This window comes from Trichechus manatus, unplaced genomic scaffold (assembly GCF_000243295.1).
Source record: "Trichechus manatus latirostris isolate Lorelei unplaced genomic scaffold, TriManLat1.0 scaffold00142, whole genome shotgun sequence".
NCBI classification, from domain to species: domain Eukaryota; kingdom Metazoa; phylum Chordata; class Mammalia; order Sirenia; family Trichechidae; genus Trichechus; species Trichechus manatus.
In genome coordinates this window covers 1,406,812-1,427,447 of record NW_004444078.1, presented here as the reverse complement: position 1 = coordinate 1,427,447, position 20,636 = coordinate 1,406,812, and the positions used below count along the sequence as shown (strand labels likewise).

Here is a 20,636-nt window from a genome sequence, read left to right as displayed (position 1 = left end):
ATTTTAGCCAGTCTTTTAATTTTGGAATGTATAAAAAGGAGAATATTTAATGGTCGATGTTTTTCTCATCTTTTGAGGACTTTTTTTTTTTTTTTTCAAGTTAATTTCTAAAGCAAGCAATTCTTGATTTGGAGGCTACTTTTTGAAGTTGTGATTTTAAAACATGGATTATTGTTAAGCATATTATGTTTTGCTATAGAAACAGCATTATAATAGGAGGCTACTTTTTTTTTTTTGCACAAAGGTAAATCCAAGTAAATCTTTGCTAGGACCAGCAGCACATTTCAAAGCAGTAACATTGCCTGGACCCCTCTATAAAGTAGTGATATTACACTCAAAATCCTGTAACTTCTATATAAATGTACTGTTTCATTTATTATGCAGAAGACATCATTGTATGAAAAATATGGAACCCTGCCCACCTTGTTGAACCCTGTGGTGCCCTGGGTAAGCACGTCGCTGCTAACCAAAAGGTTGTTGTTTCAAACCCACCAGCCGCTCCTTGGGAGAAAGATGTGGCAGTCTGCTTCTGTAAAGATTACAGCCCTGGAAACCCTATAGGGCAGTTCTACTGTGTCCGATAGGGTCTCTAGGAGTTGGAATCAACTCAGCAGCAATGGGTACGGGCCCACCTTGTTATTCCAAAATTTGACCTCAAATGAAATATATAATTAACAGTACTTTTTGCTCGAATAAGTTATTATCTATGTGTTTGAACTGCCTGCTGTTCCCTACACATATTATTCATCTGCAGACTCCTTCCCATCCCACCATCCTCCAGACAGAGGGGGTAGAGCAGTGACATTTATTTTACCATCTTTCAGTAATTACTGTTTTAAAGAGTATAAGATACCAAAAAAAAAAACAAAACTATAGGCCTTAAGGCGTACAAGATACCATTAGCCTCCCCTATTGCTAAGGAGAATATAAAAATGTAGTAATAGGCCAGTATTTTTGATGCATCTTTCAAAGTCATTCCATGTGGAAAGTTCATGATTGATACTCACGAGTATAAACTAAAGTTGAGCTATATTAGAAGTATGATTTTTCTTTTTCTTTGAATGAAACTCCAGAATTTTTGAAGGAAACCCTAGAGTTTTAAGTTTGGGTATATTATGTACTTCTAAATAAGGTCTAAGCGCTCACTATCCCAATCTACAGTTGGTAAATCAGTGTGAAACCTTATAGACACCTTGACATTTACCAGTGTTCGCTAGAACAGGCTGGGTGGCGATGATAGCATTCTGAGCATCATTTGAGGGGACTGTATAATGGAAACTCCTGGATACACTTGTTTGAAGATGCTCCCAAACGTTTTAGTTTTATTGTTCAGTCTTTAAGGATAAACATGGGTATGAGCATAGAGAAAAATCCCATGCTTGAAACATGGGTAGAAAACTGGAGAGAGAGGAAATGAGTCACACCTGAAAGCAAGCTCCTGCCCACTTCCTCTTTGGAGACTTTGATTGATGAGATTTGACACGTGGGAGAGGTGCCGACTTAGAGATACACAGTTCTTGAGGTATCCAGAGAGGTAGCCAGTGTGAAATTGCTTTGGGACCTTCACATGAATGTGATTGTTTCTAGACTCAGTTTAGCTATTTTATAAAAGGGAAGGGGACCCACATTGAAAAACCAATGTCATTTAATGCCTGTATAAATGGATGGGGAAATATACTTGCATGTTGGACTTACGTAAGTTGCAGCTGTTACTAAGCTGTTTTTTAATTTCCTGCACATTAATTTGTTTCTTAATTTTTTCAAATTATTTTTAAATATTTATGAAACCTCATTCCCCCCCCGCCCCCAAAATGAGCAATATCAACAACTTAAACTGAGATCACAAAGAAAAGTACAATTTTAGTCTTCAGTTTTAGTAATACATGACATGTTTTGGAGACTGTGAACGTATGTTTGCAGTAGATGCTGAGGTATTTGTATTGGGAAATAAATCGATGTCTGCATTGATAATTGTGCTGTTCCAGTTTTATTTTTTTTACCCAGCAGAAAAGGTTGGAGAGTCAAGTTTTTGTTCTTAGGCCATCTCCAGAAGAATACTCTCTTCTTACCACTTTGTTTCTTTTGGAAGGGGAGGCTCAGCATAGTGCAATACAGGGGTGGGCCACTGTGGTGGGGAAGGGGAGTGCTTCTGGATCTTGCTGAATCTCTTCACTGTTTCTGTGACCTGTTAATTGACTGTTTCTTTGAGTGGATATGGGCCTTGGGTATGTGTCATACACATTTTATTTTTCTTGTGAATTTAGAATGAAAAGTATTAGATTCTGAAGCTTTAGAGCTTAAGCAATTATATGGTGTATCATTATTTCAGTCGAATTGTTTTTATCCTGTATAGCTCTAACCTTGTAGAACCACAGTTCAGACACTACATGTATGTATTGTGGTCCTGTCATTTGAATTGATTGGATACATGTCTTGATCTAAAGTTTTATGCCAATCAAAAGTACAGCCTCAGTGTTAAAACCAGTCATTTGCAACAATGAATAACAGTAAGTGTTGACATGTGGAAGTTTACTGCTAATTAAGACCTGACTGTATTTTGTGTAATCTGTCCCTTTTTTGCACCAGAATGCAGTAAGTATGAACTGTTTGCAGTGCTGGCCTCTTGCATGCTCCTGTGTTAACAGCTTTTCCAGCTGTGTGAGTTTTGCAGTAAATGGCTGTTGATTAACTGTGTGCATATGAAATACAGAATTCATACAGGAATTTTTCAAAGTTGAGGGCAAATTTAATTGAGCTCTGACTTCATGACTCAGTTCTGTTGTAATTGTGAAGCTTTGCCTCTGGTTTCCAATCTGCTTGTGTGTATTTCATAGTCCTGTTTTTGAAGGGTGCTGCCACAAGCTGTTCATAGCCGTGTAACACGTTGAAGGACAGTAGTCGCTCTCCTCCTCCTTCTACTCATTAGTCATCACTTGAAGATTTAGCATAATTTCATTTAAATAGCTCCATGGGCACAGACTTGATAAATAACAGAAAAGATGTACTCGGAATCTCAAGCACACCAAAGATCTGTTCATATAAATCACTAAAATTTTAATTATATTTATATGTCTTTTATTTGTGGTAGTCACTATGAGTCCGAACTGACTCAATGGCATCTAACAACAACAACATTTGTGGTAGCAGTGTTATGTAAGGGCATATTTTACTAAGCCAAGAAAACCGAATTTTATCTTACATGAATGGTCTTATGCTGATGGTAATAATAATAAGGCATCTATACCGGGCTAACTGTAGTTGCTCATCAAAATTGTTAGGCCCTGAGAATTGGAGCATATGGTTTTTAAAAATCTGTGTGAAAATGAGCACTGGGGAATGCACTTTATGTCGAAGAGTGTATTTGTTGAAAAGTTTGCCCTTTAGTAAGAACATTCAGTATTTAAAAAAAAAAAACAAAAGAACTTTTTTCCTGGACTAAATTTAGCATTAACAAGATCAGTCAGTGATAATGTGTATGTGTCATTTATGATTTAGAGTTAAAAATACCTTCTAATCAGTTCATCACTGGTGGTGAGAAAGCCTTAGTTGACTTCCAAGAAAGAATATGATCAAATGCTGCATCATAAGTGCCATTTTAAAATTTGTCCTAGTTAGGACCAAAGTTGATTTTTTTTGTCAACTTTTAAAAATCTCTATTTTTCCTTTCATTATTTATGGAGGCAAGGAGCCCTGGTGGTGCAACGGTTAAGCACTCAACTACTAACCAAAAAGTTGGTGGTTTGAAGCCACCCAGCCACTCCATGGGAGAAAGACCTGGTGATCTGCTCCTATAAAGACTATAGCCAAGAAAACCTTATGGGGCACTTGTACCCTGTCACATGGGGTCGCTATGAGTCGACAATTGGCTCGACGACACTTAACAACAACATCATTAATGGAGACATTTGAAGGGTAGTTGCTCTGAGCATATTCGCAGGAAGCAGAGGGCTTCAGTTCCGTCATTACCCGTGACATCTCAGCTCACTAGACCTGGACCGGTCACCTTGGTGGGAGAAGTCAAGTTTCCCCCGCTCCCACTGCAAAAAAGGAAAGTAGAGGTAAAACTAGCTTAAGTTTTACTGCCATATGTTCCTGAGAAATGTGGTTTTTGGTGAAGTGTATTCATTCAACAGATGTGCATTTTGTGCCCTCAATATATACAGCAATACATGAAGCTCTGCGGAATGTTCAGAAATAATTTAGGCATGAATCTTCCATCAAAGAGTTCGCAGGAGATAACCTAATATGAAGTAGAAACTGCTGAGTTGTATAAGAGTGATGAAGTATTGTACTGAGAAGAGAGAGAATGCTTCTAGTTAGGGCGATGATTTTGATGTGCTAATTCCTTTGATTCTCCATTTTGTAGGAACTTCATTCATTCATTCTCTCATCAAATACATATTAGTACTTGCTCGGTGCTAGGTGCTGTGCAAAGCATGGAAATACAATGGTGAACAGGGACATGGTCAGTCATTGTCTTTAAGGAGTATACAGTCTAGTGAGACAAATGAATATGAAACAAATCAATATACATGCACACATATATACACACTTACATACATGTAACATTTTTGAAAAGTACATGGGGTCTCCATGAGTTGGAATCAACTTGATGGCAACAGACAACTGGTATGTAAGAGTCATAATGGAGGATCTGACCCTGGATGTGGGGAGTAAGCAGTCAGCTCCATAGAAAGCTTTTTTGAGCTCTAAAGTTTCACCTGAGACCAGAGAAACTGGGTGACAGATTGTGAATCTCCCTGTTTAATTTCTGATCCTTCAAGGTAAAATGTACTATTTTTTAAAACCATGTGTGGGGTGCATCTCTGTCAAGTAAAAATCTTCATCCTTCAAATACTGCGTACTTTGTGTATACTTCATTCATTCCCTTCTTCATGGATCATTTCTCAAGTGCCTGCGATGTGTAAGCCCCTGTCCGGGAGCTGTGTGCTGAGCCACTGTTAAATCTGAAATACTGTGTGTGCTGTTTCTCATGGATGGAGATGCCAGAGGGTCATTGTTTGGAGCCAGCTAATGGCACGGTTTATAAAGCTACTTTAATTTTTCTCCATACAGGACAACAGCTTTGAGCAGTTCATTATTAATTATTGTAATGAGAAGCTGCAACAAATCTTCATCGAACTGACTCTTAAAGAAGAGCAGGAGGAATATATACGGGAGGTAATGATCAAGTACTTTTAAAAGATCTTTTTCTTTTGTACTCATGAATTCTGGATTCCAAAAACTATATAAACACCACCTTGAAATCATATATATTGAAGTTTAGCCATATTGTGTCTTTTAAAAATATATTTGGTATGACATTTAAGCTAACTGGAGATTTTCTTTGCTACTGCGCCCCGAGTGCCAGAACAATGCCTAGCACATAGTAGGTGCATAATTAATATCAGTTGACTGACTCTGGTCTGATTGGATTCCAGTGTAATGATGTAAAATAATAGTGGGTTAAGAAAATAGCCTAGACAAACAACCATGGCACATTCGTAACAATGGAATACCATTGAGCAATTAAAAGGAACTAACAGTTGATACCCGCAACAGTGTGGGTGAATCTCAGATGCATTATGCTAAGTGAAAGAAGCCAGACTCAAAAGGCTACATATTGTAGGATTCCATTTATATGTTATTCTGGGAAAGGCAAAGCTGTAGAGCCGGAACAGTCAGTGGCTGCAGGAAATAGACGTGGTGGGAGGGTTTGGCTGCAGGAGGGAATTCTAGGGAATGATTATAGTGGCAGTTACACAACACTATGCGTTTGCCAAAACTTAGAGAATTATATCCCCCCCAAAAAAATCAATATTAATGTATGTAAATTAGAATATAATTTGAGGCATTGCTCAATCTTGAAAAGCATTGACTTTCTAAAATGATAGCAATAGCTAACATTTGTTGAGTGCTTACTATATGCTGGGCATTGTACTAAGGTCTAGATGTTGATTATTTCTTTAATGTAATTAAAAAATATCCAGAAGTAATGTTCCTTTAATTGTAAAATACTTATTTGGTTTTACCCCTCCATCTTTTAGTCTTTTTTTCTCAGTGTGAAATAAATTATTTCAAAAAAAAAAAAGGGAGGAATTATTTTATTGTGTCTATATTTTTGTCTCCTTTTAATTTATTTGCTTTAATATTTTAGTAATGACATTACTTATTTTTCTTTATTTTCTATGGTGTCATTTTAATCCTTTAAGCATGCTGAATCTTGCGTGTGTGTTTGTGTGTGTGTGTGTATGTGTCTCAATATAGTTTTTTTAATGTGGTGGTTATCCCCAGCAACTTAGTAAAACAGCCCATTTACTCTAAATCATAAATATTTTATATTTCTTCTAGAATGATCCTTCTGCTTTAGAAACATTTTATACTTGTCTGGCACCTTTTAGTAACATAAACATCCTGAAAGCAATCTTCATTCTCTTCCTGTCTTCTCATCATAAGGAGAATGCTCAAACTTTGATCTGTGACTTAAAAGTTTGTACAGATTGTCTAAAACACTTGTAAGAGTATATAGGAAGATTCCTAGCTTGCTGTATGAATTAAATTTCTTCCCTCAGAAGAAAAATAAATGTTTACGCTTATGGACAACGTGTAAGCGGGCATGGAAGGATTACATAGGCCTTACAAACTTGGCTTCTTAGCTAGTGTTAGAACCAGTTTTCTTTCTTTATGTTGAAAACGCTTTGTCTTAGCACTGAGCTTTTCTTGTGCTTGAAATAGCTAACTGCCCTTCAACTGTAAATTTAAGAATATCTGAACAATCTCGACTTGCATTTATTCATAGGATTGACTTCTAAAATTAAATTTTTCCTTGCGATTGCAAAGTAAAAACAGAAAAATCTAGGCCTTAGATTCTTGGGATCAAGTTCTGACTTATTTCCTTATAAACATTGTAAATATACACAAAGTAATACTGACCCAAAGGCCTGTTGAGTAGATACTTGGCCCAGTGCCGGTGAAGTGCATGGGAAATGGCCATAGATGGGAGAGTGGAATGGGAGGCGGTCTCAGAACAGCTCAAGGTCATTTGTTTCAATCAGTTCAGGTCAGTGGTAGACTGCTGCTTTAGGAAAGTTTGAGGAGCACGAAGATGACATTTGCTGCACTGATTCTATAAAGGAAATATCCAGAGAGGAAGTAAAATACAGTGAGACAGGCAGAGTGCTTTATGGATGGTAGTATTGTCACATCATGATATGGAGTTTGATTTTGTTTTTATCTTGCTTTTTAGGGCATAGAATGGACTCACATTGACTACTTCAATAATGCTATCATTTGTGACCTAATAGAAAATGTGAGTACTTAGGTATAATTTCCTAAAAAAAATTTTGGTACCCTAAATATATATGAATGATCTCACTGCCTTTATTGTTAAGCATTAATGTTTTCACCACCTTAAGACTTTTCTTTAAAGTTCTGGAGACTTTATTGTAGTCCCGAGAAATCATACGCCATTCTTGAACACATACATAAACACCTGGACATTTTGGTACCTCTCCAGGATCGTCTGTGCTCATATCTTGAGCTAAGGCCCCAGGCCTTAGATACAGTAGCCTCTCTTGTGTGGTTGAAGCCCAGGTCCAGTCCGTGGTTCCTGGCAGTGTGAGCACTGAGCAGAGTAAGTTCAGAGCAGCCACTCCAGTGTTTCGCCAGATCACACTATCTATTTCATTTCTAAAACTGTACTGTTCACATTAAGATCAAAGAGGAAAAAGGGACTGTCTGGGGGCGAATTTAGTGGGACCCCAGAAATAGCTCAGGTGTAGACCTAGCTTTGGCTTGTGGAATGTGTGCAGAGGATATTGCGTGTGTGACCCTGCAGTGGCCAAGGCCATGGAATTTTTCAGGTAACCCAAGTATGTGAAAAAGCTTAAAAATGTGATGAATTATTGGATACTTTTTACCATGCCTTCTAAATCAAAGATTTTTGCTTTTATATTGTATTTTGTATTTATTGTAAATAAATTAACTGTAGGGAGATGGATTTGTGTATGAAAACCGGGAAACTCTTTTGTCTTATGGTTAGGATTGCTTGCAGCCCTGGCCTTGGTGACAGAGTACTTTGAAACAATGCATAAGCTTTATTGTCTCAGTCCTTTTAGCTGTTAACTTGACAGCTCAGGAAGGTGAGTCCTGTGTTTCTGGACTAAAATCACAGGCTCTAAAACTACAGCAAGTCACTTCCTATTCATCTTTCACAAACCCTTTTGGAAATTATGTAATTAGCCAGTATGTTTTCTCTATATTCAGATATTCCTGAGAATGGAATCTTAGATAAAATGGAACAGTAATAATATTCTAAAACATCAGTATTTTTGAAGAAAAATACATATTGTTTTGAAAAATCTGAGCAGTTTTAGAATATGAACACTGATATTCAAAACTCTTCTAAAATCAGTAAATCCACTGTAAATTTTCCTGGTAAATTTTGTGACCAAGGTAATTTGCTGTGGGAACTTTAACTTTCAGAATTCCTGACTAGCATGTTTTTCTTCTGTAAGTATAGCATTGCACTTAATTATTTCCTTTCAAGAAGAGGTTAAAAAAAAAAGAAAAGAAAAAGGAAAAGCGGTAATGCACTTAATTTAGCTAGATTACCTCAGCCAAAAAATCCCCTTGCATATATGATTGAAAAAACTTACGTTCACGCAGGAGCCTTAGTACATAAAGGAAATATTTCCTTCCAGCATCACTTAACAATAATGTTTATTCTGGGGCTGTTTTGAACACACTTGATTCCTGAGAATCCACACTTCCCCTGCGTTTTGTCTGGAGTGAATAAATGCTGGATAGATGATGTCGTGGCTCTGTGAGGAGAGGGAAAGGAACGGGGAACTGTGCTCAGTGGAAGTGGGTGAGGTTGACTGTCAGTGGTAGTGGATTGTTCCCTTTGGAGTCGAGACATATGGGCCATTTGTTTGATATGGCCTGTAGGGGCAATCCAAGATATTGCAACCTTCGTTTAGCAAAGTAGAAGATTCCTGATTTCTGATTCTGTTTAGGATAAATAAGATCACAGGCTCTGCATATACAACAAATAAATTGTCACTCATGTTTACCATCAATTTAGCAATTTTATATGGAACCAGAATTTTATTCTAAATAGATATTCTTGAAACAGCTTGATTGTATTAATCATTAAAAGCAGCATCCCAAATCATAGCATTTTTTTTCCTAGAAAATAAACATTATTTTGAACACATGAACAATTTGGAAACATCTGAAGCCAATTTCCTTCCCAAGCTAGGAATCAAATAATGGCCTTAGAAGACTGCTTTGTGATTTATGACAATGTGTTACGGAGACTGAATTGTCACATTAGCTTCTGACATTTAGATTTGGTGTAGTCTCGCCTTTGACGTCTCAGGTGCTTTTTTTTTTTCTTTAAACAATATGAATTGCAGTCATCAGCCCACTAAGGTGGCTAAGGTGACTCCTCAGTCCTGTTCTGTTGGAGAACTGGAGTCAGGATCGGGGTTGGGAGGGACTGTTAATTACAGGCACACTCCCACCCCCACACACACCTGGGACACACTGGAAGAGGGCTGACTTCTGTGGCTTTTTGTTATTTGTTTTGCCCCTCTACCTTTTGTTTTAACTGAGCGGAATTTTCTTCTGACTAAGTTGATTGTGTTTGATGGTGTAATTAGGAATAATTATTAAAACAATACAGTGAGGAAGGAAGGAGACTTTATTTCCTTTCTCCCAGAACACAAATGGAATCCTGGCCATGCTGGATGAAGAGTGCCTAAGGCCCGGCACGGTCACCGACGAGACCTTCCTAGAAAAATTGAACCAGGTCTGCGCCACCCACCAGCACTTTGAGAGCAGGATGAGCAAGTGCTCTCGGTTCCTCAACGACACCTCTCTGCCTCACAGCTGTTTCAGAATTCAGCATTACGCTGGCAAGGTATGGAAAACCTGGAGCATCGAGTCAGGCCTGCAGTGTCGTCCCCAAGGAGACTGTGTCTCAGTTGTTGTCAAGCCAGTGAGATGCACGGCAACGCTATGGGTGCAGTGTAGAACTGCACTCCGTAGGGTTTTCAATGACTGTGACATTTTGGAAGTAGATCACCAGGCCTTTCTTCTGAGGCACCTCTGGGTTGGTTCAGACTGCCAACCTTTCATTTAGTAACCAAGCAAAATGTTGTTGCAGGGACCCTGTGTCTCAGAGATAGGCATTCTAAAAAATACTGACTTGTGAGGATAAGTTAAGCTGACACATAGTGAATCATTAAATGTTCCGTAGAAATAGAGTCTGGACCATGTTGAGTAAAATCATATTAATTCTGATGGCAAAACCAGTGGATTTAATGAGCAGTCTGAATAGATTTAAAAATTAGATTTCATTATTGTCAAGCACTGAGTGATATGGCTGCTAACCAAAAGGTTAGCGGTTCAAATCTACCAGGCACTCCTTGGAAACCATATGGGACAGTTCTACCCTGCCCTCTAGGGTTGCTATGGGTCAGAATCGACCCGATGGCAACAGGTTAACCCATGAAAAAGATCTATCAACACTAATAAAAGAGATATGTCGGTAAAAATTAGAACATACTAAAGACTTACAGTAAGGTTTCAAAAGTACAAGTCATTTAACAAAAATAGTGATTCTTAGATTGAGATTTTGAAATGACAGTTTTATTAAAGGGTAAGTATATAGTATCTGAATTACCTTTAATTTCAAAATGTTGGAACTCGGTATTTTTTTATTTTTCACTGGACTCTATTATTAAAAGATACTCTTATCAGTTCCTCTGCTGGTAAAGGATGTCTATGAAAATATCAATGTTATGTCTACTTTATTTTTCCCTGTCTGCTTTTAAACAGACTATAATTGGCATGTGTAAACTAGAAAATAAAACCTCAAAAATATCCTCAAGCACCAAAAAAAATCCTAAAATCCTTTGAAAATGTTATGATAACATTTTTGGAGTTTATTCTTGCAAATCCTGAAGGTAATAGAATTTGTTTTGAACTCTTCTGTAATTTAGACAGATGAAATTTAAACTTAGAGGCTAATTTGGTATTAGAGTGTGACTAACGTATTGGGGGTTTTTTGATGGAGAAAGAAGAGGCTGAGGTATAGTCTCGGAGTATTTTTCTTAATAGTTGCTTGGCATTATAGTGTGCCATATGCTAGCTGTTGACTTCCATGGGCCGTTCACAGGTGCTGTATCAGGTGGAAGGATTTGTTGACAAAAACAATGACCTTCTCTATCGAGACCTGTCCCAAGCCATGTGGAAGGCCGGCCACGCCCTCATCAAGTCTTTGTTCCCTGAAGGGAACCCCGCCAAGATCAACCTGAAAAGGCCTCCTACGGCAGGGTCACAGTTCAAAGCTTCCGTGGCCACGCTGATGAAAAACCTGCAGACCAAGAACCCAAACTACATTAGGTATTTCTGGCACATAAATTCTTGTAACAGTTCAAATGTGATTTTCCTGTTTGCTTAAACCTGACTGTAGCCCAAGCCAAGAATAACTGAAGTACTTACAGGTCAAATAATACATTATTCTAGGTTTGCATAAAAATACCTCAGTGCCCCCAACCCCTAAAATAAGAAATAAAAAAGGGGGAAAATTAATGAAGCTGGGTAGTTGGCACATAGGAATCTCAACTTTGTGTATGTTTTATTTTATTTTATTTTTTTACTTATAAGTTAAAAAACCTAATCAGAGTTTCGCAGGAAACTCTTTTATGGGAATCATATTGGGTTCTTGTATTAACTCAGAGTGCAACATTGAAGCAAGAGGGGCTTTAGTCACAGCTTTGAAGTTGGGAAGTATGTACCTCTTTCTTTCCTGTGAGAGTTGTCGATCCTGAGAAAATAATGATTCCTAAAACAATCTGAATTTTTCCAAAGCGATAGAACTCCTAAAGAAGCATCTCAGCTGGTTTTTTCTGCCTCTAGGGCATGTTAGATAGAACTATCTCAAGACTCAGTAAAGACCAACTACGATTAGAGTTTGTTGCGATGTGTGTATTTGGTAAAAGGAGCCCTGGTAGGTCAGTGGTTAAGCGCTCGGTTGCTAACCAGCCAGAAAGGTCAGCGGTTTGAACCCACCAGCCGCTTCTCAGGAGAAGGATGTGGCAATCTGCTCCTGTAAAGATTACAGCCTTGGAAAACCTATGGGGTAGCTTTGCGCTGTCCCATAGGTCTCTATGAGTCAGAATTGACAGCAACGGGTTAACAGGTATTTGGAGAACTAGAGGAGAGAAGGTGTGTCTCTGATGGGTCAGTTTTCATACAGCACACACATACACACCCTCTATGGTTGTCTTGGAAAATTCAGATATGAGGAAACTAGTGCGAAGAACATTTTTGTGTTTGGTTTGTTTATCTAATATTTATATTAGGAAACAATACAAATAGGCAGAATCCTCTGGATTTATTACAGTCAGATTAGAAGATATATTGGATAAAGATCCTTGTATCCAAAATTACCAGGAAACTTTCTGTGATTGGTTGCTGTTGTTATTCTCAGTTGAGTGGATATTATTTTTATAAATGTAAAAGGAAATGCATAAAAATAACAAAGCCAAACTAGGTAAGATTTATTTGGTTACGTATTATGTGTGTTTGAAATTTATGCAATAGCTGTAGGCAGACTTAACCGTGAATATTTAACAATTGTATTAGTTACATCACAGGGATTGCTGAATAAGATCTCCAAGTAACTTTGGCTTAAACAAGGTTGAAAGTTATTTCTTATGTAACTTATAAGTGTGTAAGACTCCAGGACTATATTGCAGCTCCTTTTGTGGCTCTGTCATTCCCAGGGTGTTTTCCTCACCTGCACAGTCAAAGATGGCTCTCTACCATGTCAGCATTCCAGCCAGCTAGAAGTGGGAGGAAAGCAAAGGGAGGTCTCTTCCTTTTAAGGACACAACCCACAGGTGGCACATGCTACTTCTACTCTGATCCTACTGGCCAGAATAGGTCACATGGCCACATCGACTTGCAGTGGAGGCTGGGAAATGTAGTCCTTCCCTGGGCAGCAATGTGTCCTGTTAAAAAAGGAGAACAGATATAGGGAAACAACAATCTATTTTACCTTTTTATTTAGGTATAACATACATAGAATAGAACGCATGAATCTTAAGTGTACAACTTGTTGAATTTTTACGTATTTATGCCTGTGTAACTCCATCCAGATCAAGATATAAAACATTTCCATTATCGCAGTAGTTCTCTTGCCCCTTGCCTGTCATTCCCCACCATCACTTCTCTCTAGAGGTAACAGCAATACTGACTTCTAACCACAGATACATTTTTCTTGAACTTCATATAAATGGAGTCATACAGTATATATTCTTTTATGTCTGACTGCTTTCACATAACAAAATGTCTGTGATATTCATCCATGTTGTTGCATGTATTAGTAGTCTTTCATTTAATTTTATTGATGTGTAGTATTATATTTTAGGTTGTTTATAAATGATTTGAAACAATATCAAAAGAGATGAGTCGGTTTCTCAAGAATAACAAACGATTATTTCCCTATAAAATAATTAAATATAAGTGCTTTGTAAAACATGGACAGATATTTCCGTAAGAGACAGAATTTAAAACCTAAAATCTTTTTAATTTTTCAGGTGTATCAAACCAAATGATAAAAAAGCAGCACACATCTTCAACGAGGCTCTAGTGTGTCATCAGGTCAGGTACCTGGGTCTTCTGGAGAATGTTCGAGTGAGGAGGGCAGGCTACGCCTTCAGGCAGGCTTATGAACCTTGCCTAGAAAGATACAAAATGCTTTGTAAACAAACATGGCCTCACTGGAAAGGCCCGGCAAGGTAAGAAATTCACTGACTGTATCTAATAATGAATTTTTAAAGCATTTAAATAACATGTTGGGGGGGTTTCTTTTTTTTTTTGCATGTTGTTAGACAAAACTTAGAATTCTATGAAAAACTGGATGTAACCTTTGTTTTGGAGCTTCTGTTGTCACAGAGCATTTATTTAACTCCAAGAACATGTGATTTCTCTGGTTAATGTAGATATTCGCATAGACTACTGCTATCCCCAAAAATTGTACCATGCAGATGAGGAACAAGGTAAAATGAAAAAAAAAAAAAGTGACTATAAAAGAACAATGACTTTTGTTAGGGGGAAAAAAAAATAGGGTTTTTCTCTTCCATGTACTAGCCAAGGAAGAGATATATTTTCTAATTATGCTGTCATTGTTCAGAATATTTAGGAAGCTCTTCTCCTGGAAGTTGCTTCTAGAGTCTCGTGTGTGTTATGTCGATTGTCCTAAGAGAAGCAAATTTATATTCTTTGAGGGTAAGCCAAGTCTACTGAAAAAGTGGATATTCGAACTGGGCAAAATCATTTTTTAGTTTAGTAGGTTTTTTGTTTGTTTTTAATTTTTGTAAAGGAGCAATGGAAGTTGTAGTGTGTGCATGAGAGGGAGGCGATGGGTGGATGTGGCTTCTAAATAGAATCTGAAGGTAATTCCCAAGGGAAGTTTCTGTGAAAGAAAATGCTCCTTGGATGTTGTACCAGTTATCTTTTGCTGCATAACAAAGCATCCCAGGATTTAGTGGCTTAACATAACAATAAGTTATTATTTCTCATGATTCTGTGATATGGAAAAATGCTTTCTCTGACAGGATATACCATTTTGTACTAATTCTTGATTAATTAGAATTCTAGATTTTCTATCAGGTCATGATAAGCCTTATGAAATCCACATTTGGAACTTGTATGTCAATAGACATTAAAAAATATGCCTGTAGCAAGTGAATTGTTGTTGTTAGGTGCCATTGAGTTGATTTCAACTCATAGCAATCCCATGTGACAAAGTAAAACTGCCCCATAGGATTTTCTGTAATCTTTGTGGGAGCAGATCGCCAGGTCTTTCTTCTGCAGAGCGACTGGGTGGGTTTGAACCACCAACGTTTTGGTTAGCAGCCGAGTGCCTAACCATTGCTGTTTATGGCAAGTAAGTGGGAAGCAGTTAATAACTGGTGTTTATATTTGGGTAAGATCATGGAATATTGGTATTAAGGGCATCTTGGATCACTGCTCCTAGCTTTTTGCTTTTCACATTGGGGAATTTTTATACATGGAGAGTCGGTGGGGACCTCCACTTTGCCCAATTGAGAAATAGATACAGGAGCAGACAAGGTTCAGAGTATTATTGCTAGTAAAGCGGGATTGGGTAATATGACTTGGACCCGAGGCCAAACGGCTTTGAGCTCATCCACTATGAATTGTAGTTCTCCATCTAGTCACAGACAGAGCAGTGGACCACTGCAGGCCTGTCCTATAGAGCAGCCCCTCAAGCTCTCCACCTGCAGAGAGAACTTGTGTGCTGGTGAGCGGGCTGCTGCAGAAGAGAAATCTGGTCTTAGCAGTGCAGTGACCTTTCTGCTGCTCTCACCATTCAGAGAAACCGCCCTCCTCTGTGGGGGGTGTGTGTGTGTGTGTGTGTGTGTGTGTGTGTGTGTGTGTGTGTGTGTGTGTGTGTGTGTGTGTGTGTGTATGTATGTAGGTGTTGCCTCCATGTTCTCACTGGACGTGGCCTTTCACAGGAACATTCATCAAAAGTATTAGACACTGGTCACCTGCGTTGTAAGAGATGTAGAAACTCCAGATCTACAGTGTGGTCTCTGATACATAATTGAATACTGAAATGCATGGGATCTGATTTCACTGCTAAGTTCCTGAGTATTATAGTAAGCGTGTACTGTAGTACTCAGAACATGTATTCTCTCTGCCCAGCACCTAGTCCACAGGGTAGTGGGACAAGTTGTAGTTCTAACAACTGATGTTGAAACTCGGGTCCAAGATGGAGAGGTGTGGTCAGAGCCAAGTTCCGCCATGTAAGGCCCACATTCCTTAGCATCCTGTTGGTCTGGCACTTAGCACTCTCTTTTGGGCCCTGCCCATGCCTTGAGGGGTAAGTGCAATGTTTAAAATATTTTCAGGAATTAACTGAGTAGATCTGAGTTCCTTGTACACCCAGCTGGCCCTGCTTGTTACATCGTTACCGGTATATTTGATACCAGTATTACTTCTGCTAATGAAATCAAGAAATTAGCTTTATTGCCACATTTTCTTAGAATACATAGTTCTGAAACCAAATGTACTTTTTTAGTGTTTACTGGACTTGGTTTCGTTTGTGGAACGCAGCCTGGAAAATTCTCTGATAGAAGGACGCTTACTGAAAGAGTATTTACACTTGGAAATGAAGCTATTTTTTTAATACCACTGAGAACCTGATATCATCATTTAAGAGAAGATAAACTAGTTTTGAACCTCAGAAAACTCATTGTTTTATTTCTGTTTGTTTTTATAGATCTGGAGTGGAAGTTCTGTTTAATGAATTAGAGATTCCTATGGAAGAATACTCCTTTGGTAGATCAAAGATATTCATCCGAAACCCAAGAACAGTATGTAATCAAAACCTTTACATTCTGAGCTTAATTTATAATCATACAGTCAAGTCCTTAAAGGTGAAGATCACAGTATTACCTGAGATGCTACCAAAAATTCCACATTCTTGTGTTTATTTTCAAATGCCCACAAAGACAGGTCAAATAAGGAGTGGTGGGAAAACGTACTTTTTTTTTTCTTCTATTGTTGTAGTTTAAGTGAAAGTTTACAATTCAAGTTAGTCTGTCATACAAAAATTTGTTATATGAGCCTAATTGCTCTCCCTGTACTGTGACAGCACACTCCTCCTTTCCACCCCTGATTTCCTGTGTCCATTCAACCAGCTTCTAACCCTCTCTGCCTTCTCATCTCACCTCCAGACAGAAGCTGCCCGTTTAGTCTCATGTATCTACTTGAGCTAAGAAGCACACTCTTCCTGAGTATCTTTTTATATCCCACAGTCCAGTCCAATCTTTATCTAAAGAGTTGGCCTCGGGAATTGTTATAGTTCTGGCTTGACAGAGCCCGGGGGCCATGCTTTCCTCCAGTCTCAGCCAGACCATGAAGTCTGGTGAAAACATGTACATTTTTTAGGAAACATCAGAGTCTTTGATCTGACAGATTACACACTTCAGACATCATAAAGAAACAGATTATACAACAAAAAAACCTCTCTAATTCATAAGAACTGGAGGTAAATTTTATTTGTATTTGTAGCATCCGATTTATACAATATTTTTAGGAAATACAGCCCTATTATTTAGAAGTACATGAAGGTACTTAATATAAAGTTAAAAAGAACACTTTGAATTCTATCTTGTAAGAACTCCAAGGGAGACTGTTCATATATGAATAGATCGGCATGAAGTGTAGTTAGTATAGCCGTTGATTGGCAATTTAAAAGTTAAGAGAATTTGAAAAATGTTTAAATTGTTTATGAGATAAACCTTGCCAGCTTCTCCTTTTCATTAGTAATTTACATCCTCACAGACTTTTCTTTTTTTAATAGTATTTTATTGTGTTTCCAGTGAAGGTTTACACAGCACTTTAGGTTACCATTCAATAATTTCTTCACAGGTTCTTCAGTGACATTGGTTATATTTTCACAATGTGTGAACATTCGCATTATTTTGTTCTGGTTGTTTCGTTTCCATTCATCTAGTTTCCTTGCCCCCTTACATTCTTGTCTTTGTTTTAAAGTAATTGTTAACTGTTTGGTCTCATATAGCCTGATTTTTTAAAAGAATCACAGTACTTACAGATGATATTTATTATTTTTTGAGTCAATTTATTATTTAGCTGTAAGTGACCTCAGGGGTTAGTTTCAGTTTAAGATTTGAAGATTATCTCAGGGTGATAGTCTCAGGAGTCCTCCAGTCTCAACCAGTCCAGTTGGTCTGTTTTTGTCTTGTTTCTTGAGGAATTTGAGTTTCTGTTTCACATGTTTCTCCCATTCTTTCAGGATCCATATATGTGGCCCTGATTCATAGGCCTTTTAACTCCTGAGAGTTCCTTTCATGTCTGCCATGAGTTGGGTGGGTTTTGATAAGTCTATCTATCATTTATTATTAGTTATTCAAATTAGAAGACCTGAGGAAGCAACGGCTAGAGGACTTGGCTACGCTCATTCAGAAGATTTATCGGGGATGGAAGTGCCGCACTCACTTCCTACTAATGAAAAAAAGTCAAATTGTGATTGCTGCCTGGTACAGGAGATACGCAGTAAGAGTCTCAGTCATTTTTAATCTGTAATAATGATGCCAACCATTATTATGGACTTTCCATATATGTAATTTTTATATATTTAGTCATCCCAACAACCTCATGAGGTAGATGCTCTTATGGTCCCTTTTTAGAGATGAGAAAACTAAGACACAGAGCAGTTAAGTAATTAACTCATGGCCACATAGCTACTAAGTGGCAGGGCTGGGATTTGGATCCAGGACAACTTCAAAGCTCAAGTTTAGTTACCATACTACACTCCCTTCCACTGATATTAAAAAAACAAGTTGCCGTCGAGTCGATTCTGACCCATAGCGACCTTATAGGACAGAGTGGAACTGCCCCATGCGGTTTCCAAGGATCACCTGGTGGATTCAAACTGCAGACCTTTTGGTTAGCAGCTGTAGCTCTTAACCACTATACCACCAGGGTTTCCATAGGTAGTGGGAAATTCACATCTTTAATTTGGCCATGAGATTGAAAGAGTCAATGTCATTTAACCCTCTGACTATCATAAGGTCAATTTTGGCTTTAATTCTAGAAAAACTGATGCCACATTTTAGTAGAATTCTGGTTTTGGTTAAAGGATTAAATTTCCTTTAGTTCCCAAATATCTGACCCTATTAACTATGGGAAAAGATTCAACAAAAAGTCTGTTTGCCCTATTAACTCTGGGAAAAGATTCAATACTCTGCTGTTTGCCTGAGAAAGAGAGGACCAACAAATTGCTAGCCCTCCAGGAGCCCCTTTTAATCATCTCTTATTTTGAGGTCATTAAGAAAATCAAGTTTGGAAGTGTACTGAATTCATCTATGTTGAATTCTACAAATATTTTTGAAACACTCTTCCAGGCCCTAGCCCATTGCTGTTGAGTTGATTCCGACTCATAGTGACCCTATAGGACAGGGTAGAGCTGCCCCATAATGATTCCAAGGAGTAGCTGGTGGATTTGAACTCCCAACCTTTTGGTTAGCAGCAGAGCTCTTAACCATTGCACCACTAGGGCTCCTGCCAGGTCCTAGGGATAACAAAACAACTTGAATCTTGACTTCTTAGAGTATCTCTGAGGGACAATGGCATTTAAGCAAATAAATCATCAGAACAATTACAGATTGTTGTAAGTGCTAGGAAGGAAATGGAGAACTGAAATAAAGAATTATGGGGGGTGGGTGGGATGGGATATAACTTTAGATGGGATGGTCAAGGAAGACCTTTCCTTTCGGGAGGGGCGATTTCATCAAGTAGTGTGGTGAGAAATGACGCCAAGGAGAGGGAACATTTAAAAAGCACTTGATGTTTATTCATTCAGTGCACGCTTACTGAGTATCTACTGTGTGTTGGACCCTGTATTAACCAGCATAATACAAAGGACAGATGTAGATAGTGGTAGCTCCTGAGCCATTTAGAAATAATTTAATTATATTTAACATCCTTGAAGCATACTTTGGATTAACTATAATAATTTTGGACTGTTTTAATGTATTTGTTTCTTTATATATTGGTTTCTGGAAGGAGTGTGGATGATCAAGAATTAATTGCACTAAGTGAGCAAATACTCTTTCTCAGCCGTTGCAATGTATGTAGGCCTGTCCAGTGTATGCATTACAGATATGTAAATAGAACTGCTAATATCTTCCCTTTGTATCCTACAGCAACAAAAGAGGTATCAACAGATAAAGAGATCTGCCTTGGTTATTCAGTCTTATATCCGGGGTTGGAAGGTGAGTTTGAAAGAACTGTGCCTTGTTTATTTGGGGTTTTCGGGTCCTTCACAAAGGATGGTATCTTTAGGCTCACCCTGTAGGGGAGGGCTCCTCTGTCTCCTGCCTACCCTGTAAACAGTCAGATGGAAAGAATAAATATTATGGGCTAAGCTGGGGTTCTGGTGACCACATCTTGGCTACTTCCTTCTAACTGGCTTTCTTTTTAAGAGCTTTGTTCTCTAAGCAGGAAGTCCTTGAAATAATACAGTACATTCTTTCAGTATCCTCTTGCAAGGGAAGCTGGAGTCCAGAAGGCTGTCTCACAGCCATTGCCTCTGTACCTGTGAGTTCTGCTAAATCTCAGCACTCCCAGCCTGACGTCTTTCCATAACTTCTTAGCGACTGTCCTGGAGGCCCCATGATTCTGGGCTGTCTCAGTTCTAGAGGGAGTCACAGTGGTTCCAGGTCCTTCCTGAAGCCAAGGGTTTGTTCAGAGGTCAGCAAACTATAGCCCGCAGGCCAAATCCAGCCAGTTGCCTGTTTTTGTACAACCTGCAAGCTAAGAAGGATTTTTACACTTGTAAAACATTGTTTAAAAAAAAAAAAGAATAAAAATATTTTTTGATGCCTGAAAATGACATGAAATTCCTAAGTTTTTATTGGAATACAGCCATGCTCATTTGTTTTACGTATTCCTTATGGCTGCTTTAATGCTACAACAGCAAAGTTGAGTAGCTGCAGCAGAGACAGTATGGTACACAAAGACAAAAATATTTACTGTCTGGCCCTTTGTAGAACAAGTTTGGCAAC

The 20,636-nt window shown here is 38.2% G+C and overlaps 1 protein-coding gene across 1 annotated transcript in view; it reads left to right on the top strand.

Moving 5' to 3' along the window:
- MYO1B (myosin IB) overlaps positions 1–20,636 on the top strand; it is a 200,428-nt gene that overhangs the window by 156,969 nt on the left and 22,823 nt on the right. The window contains exons 14-21 of the mRNA XM_004385602.2: positions 5,077–5,181; positions 7,247–7,309; positions 9,725–9,925; positions 11,186–11,412; positions 13,614–13,814; positions 16,325–16,418; positions 17,974–18,123; positions 19,776–19,844. Of these exons, the coding sequence (XP_004385659.1) occupies positions 5,077–5,181; positions 7,247–7,309; positions 9,725–9,925; positions 11,186–11,412; positions 13,614–13,814; positions 16,325–16,418; positions 17,974–18,123; positions 19,776–19,844 (1,110 nt within the window). The remainder of the gene's footprint in view (positions 1–5,076; positions 5,182–7,246; positions 7,310–9,724; positions 9,926–11,185; positions 11,413–13,613; positions 13,815–16,324; positions 16,419–17,973; positions 18,124–19,775; positions 19,845–20,636) is intronic.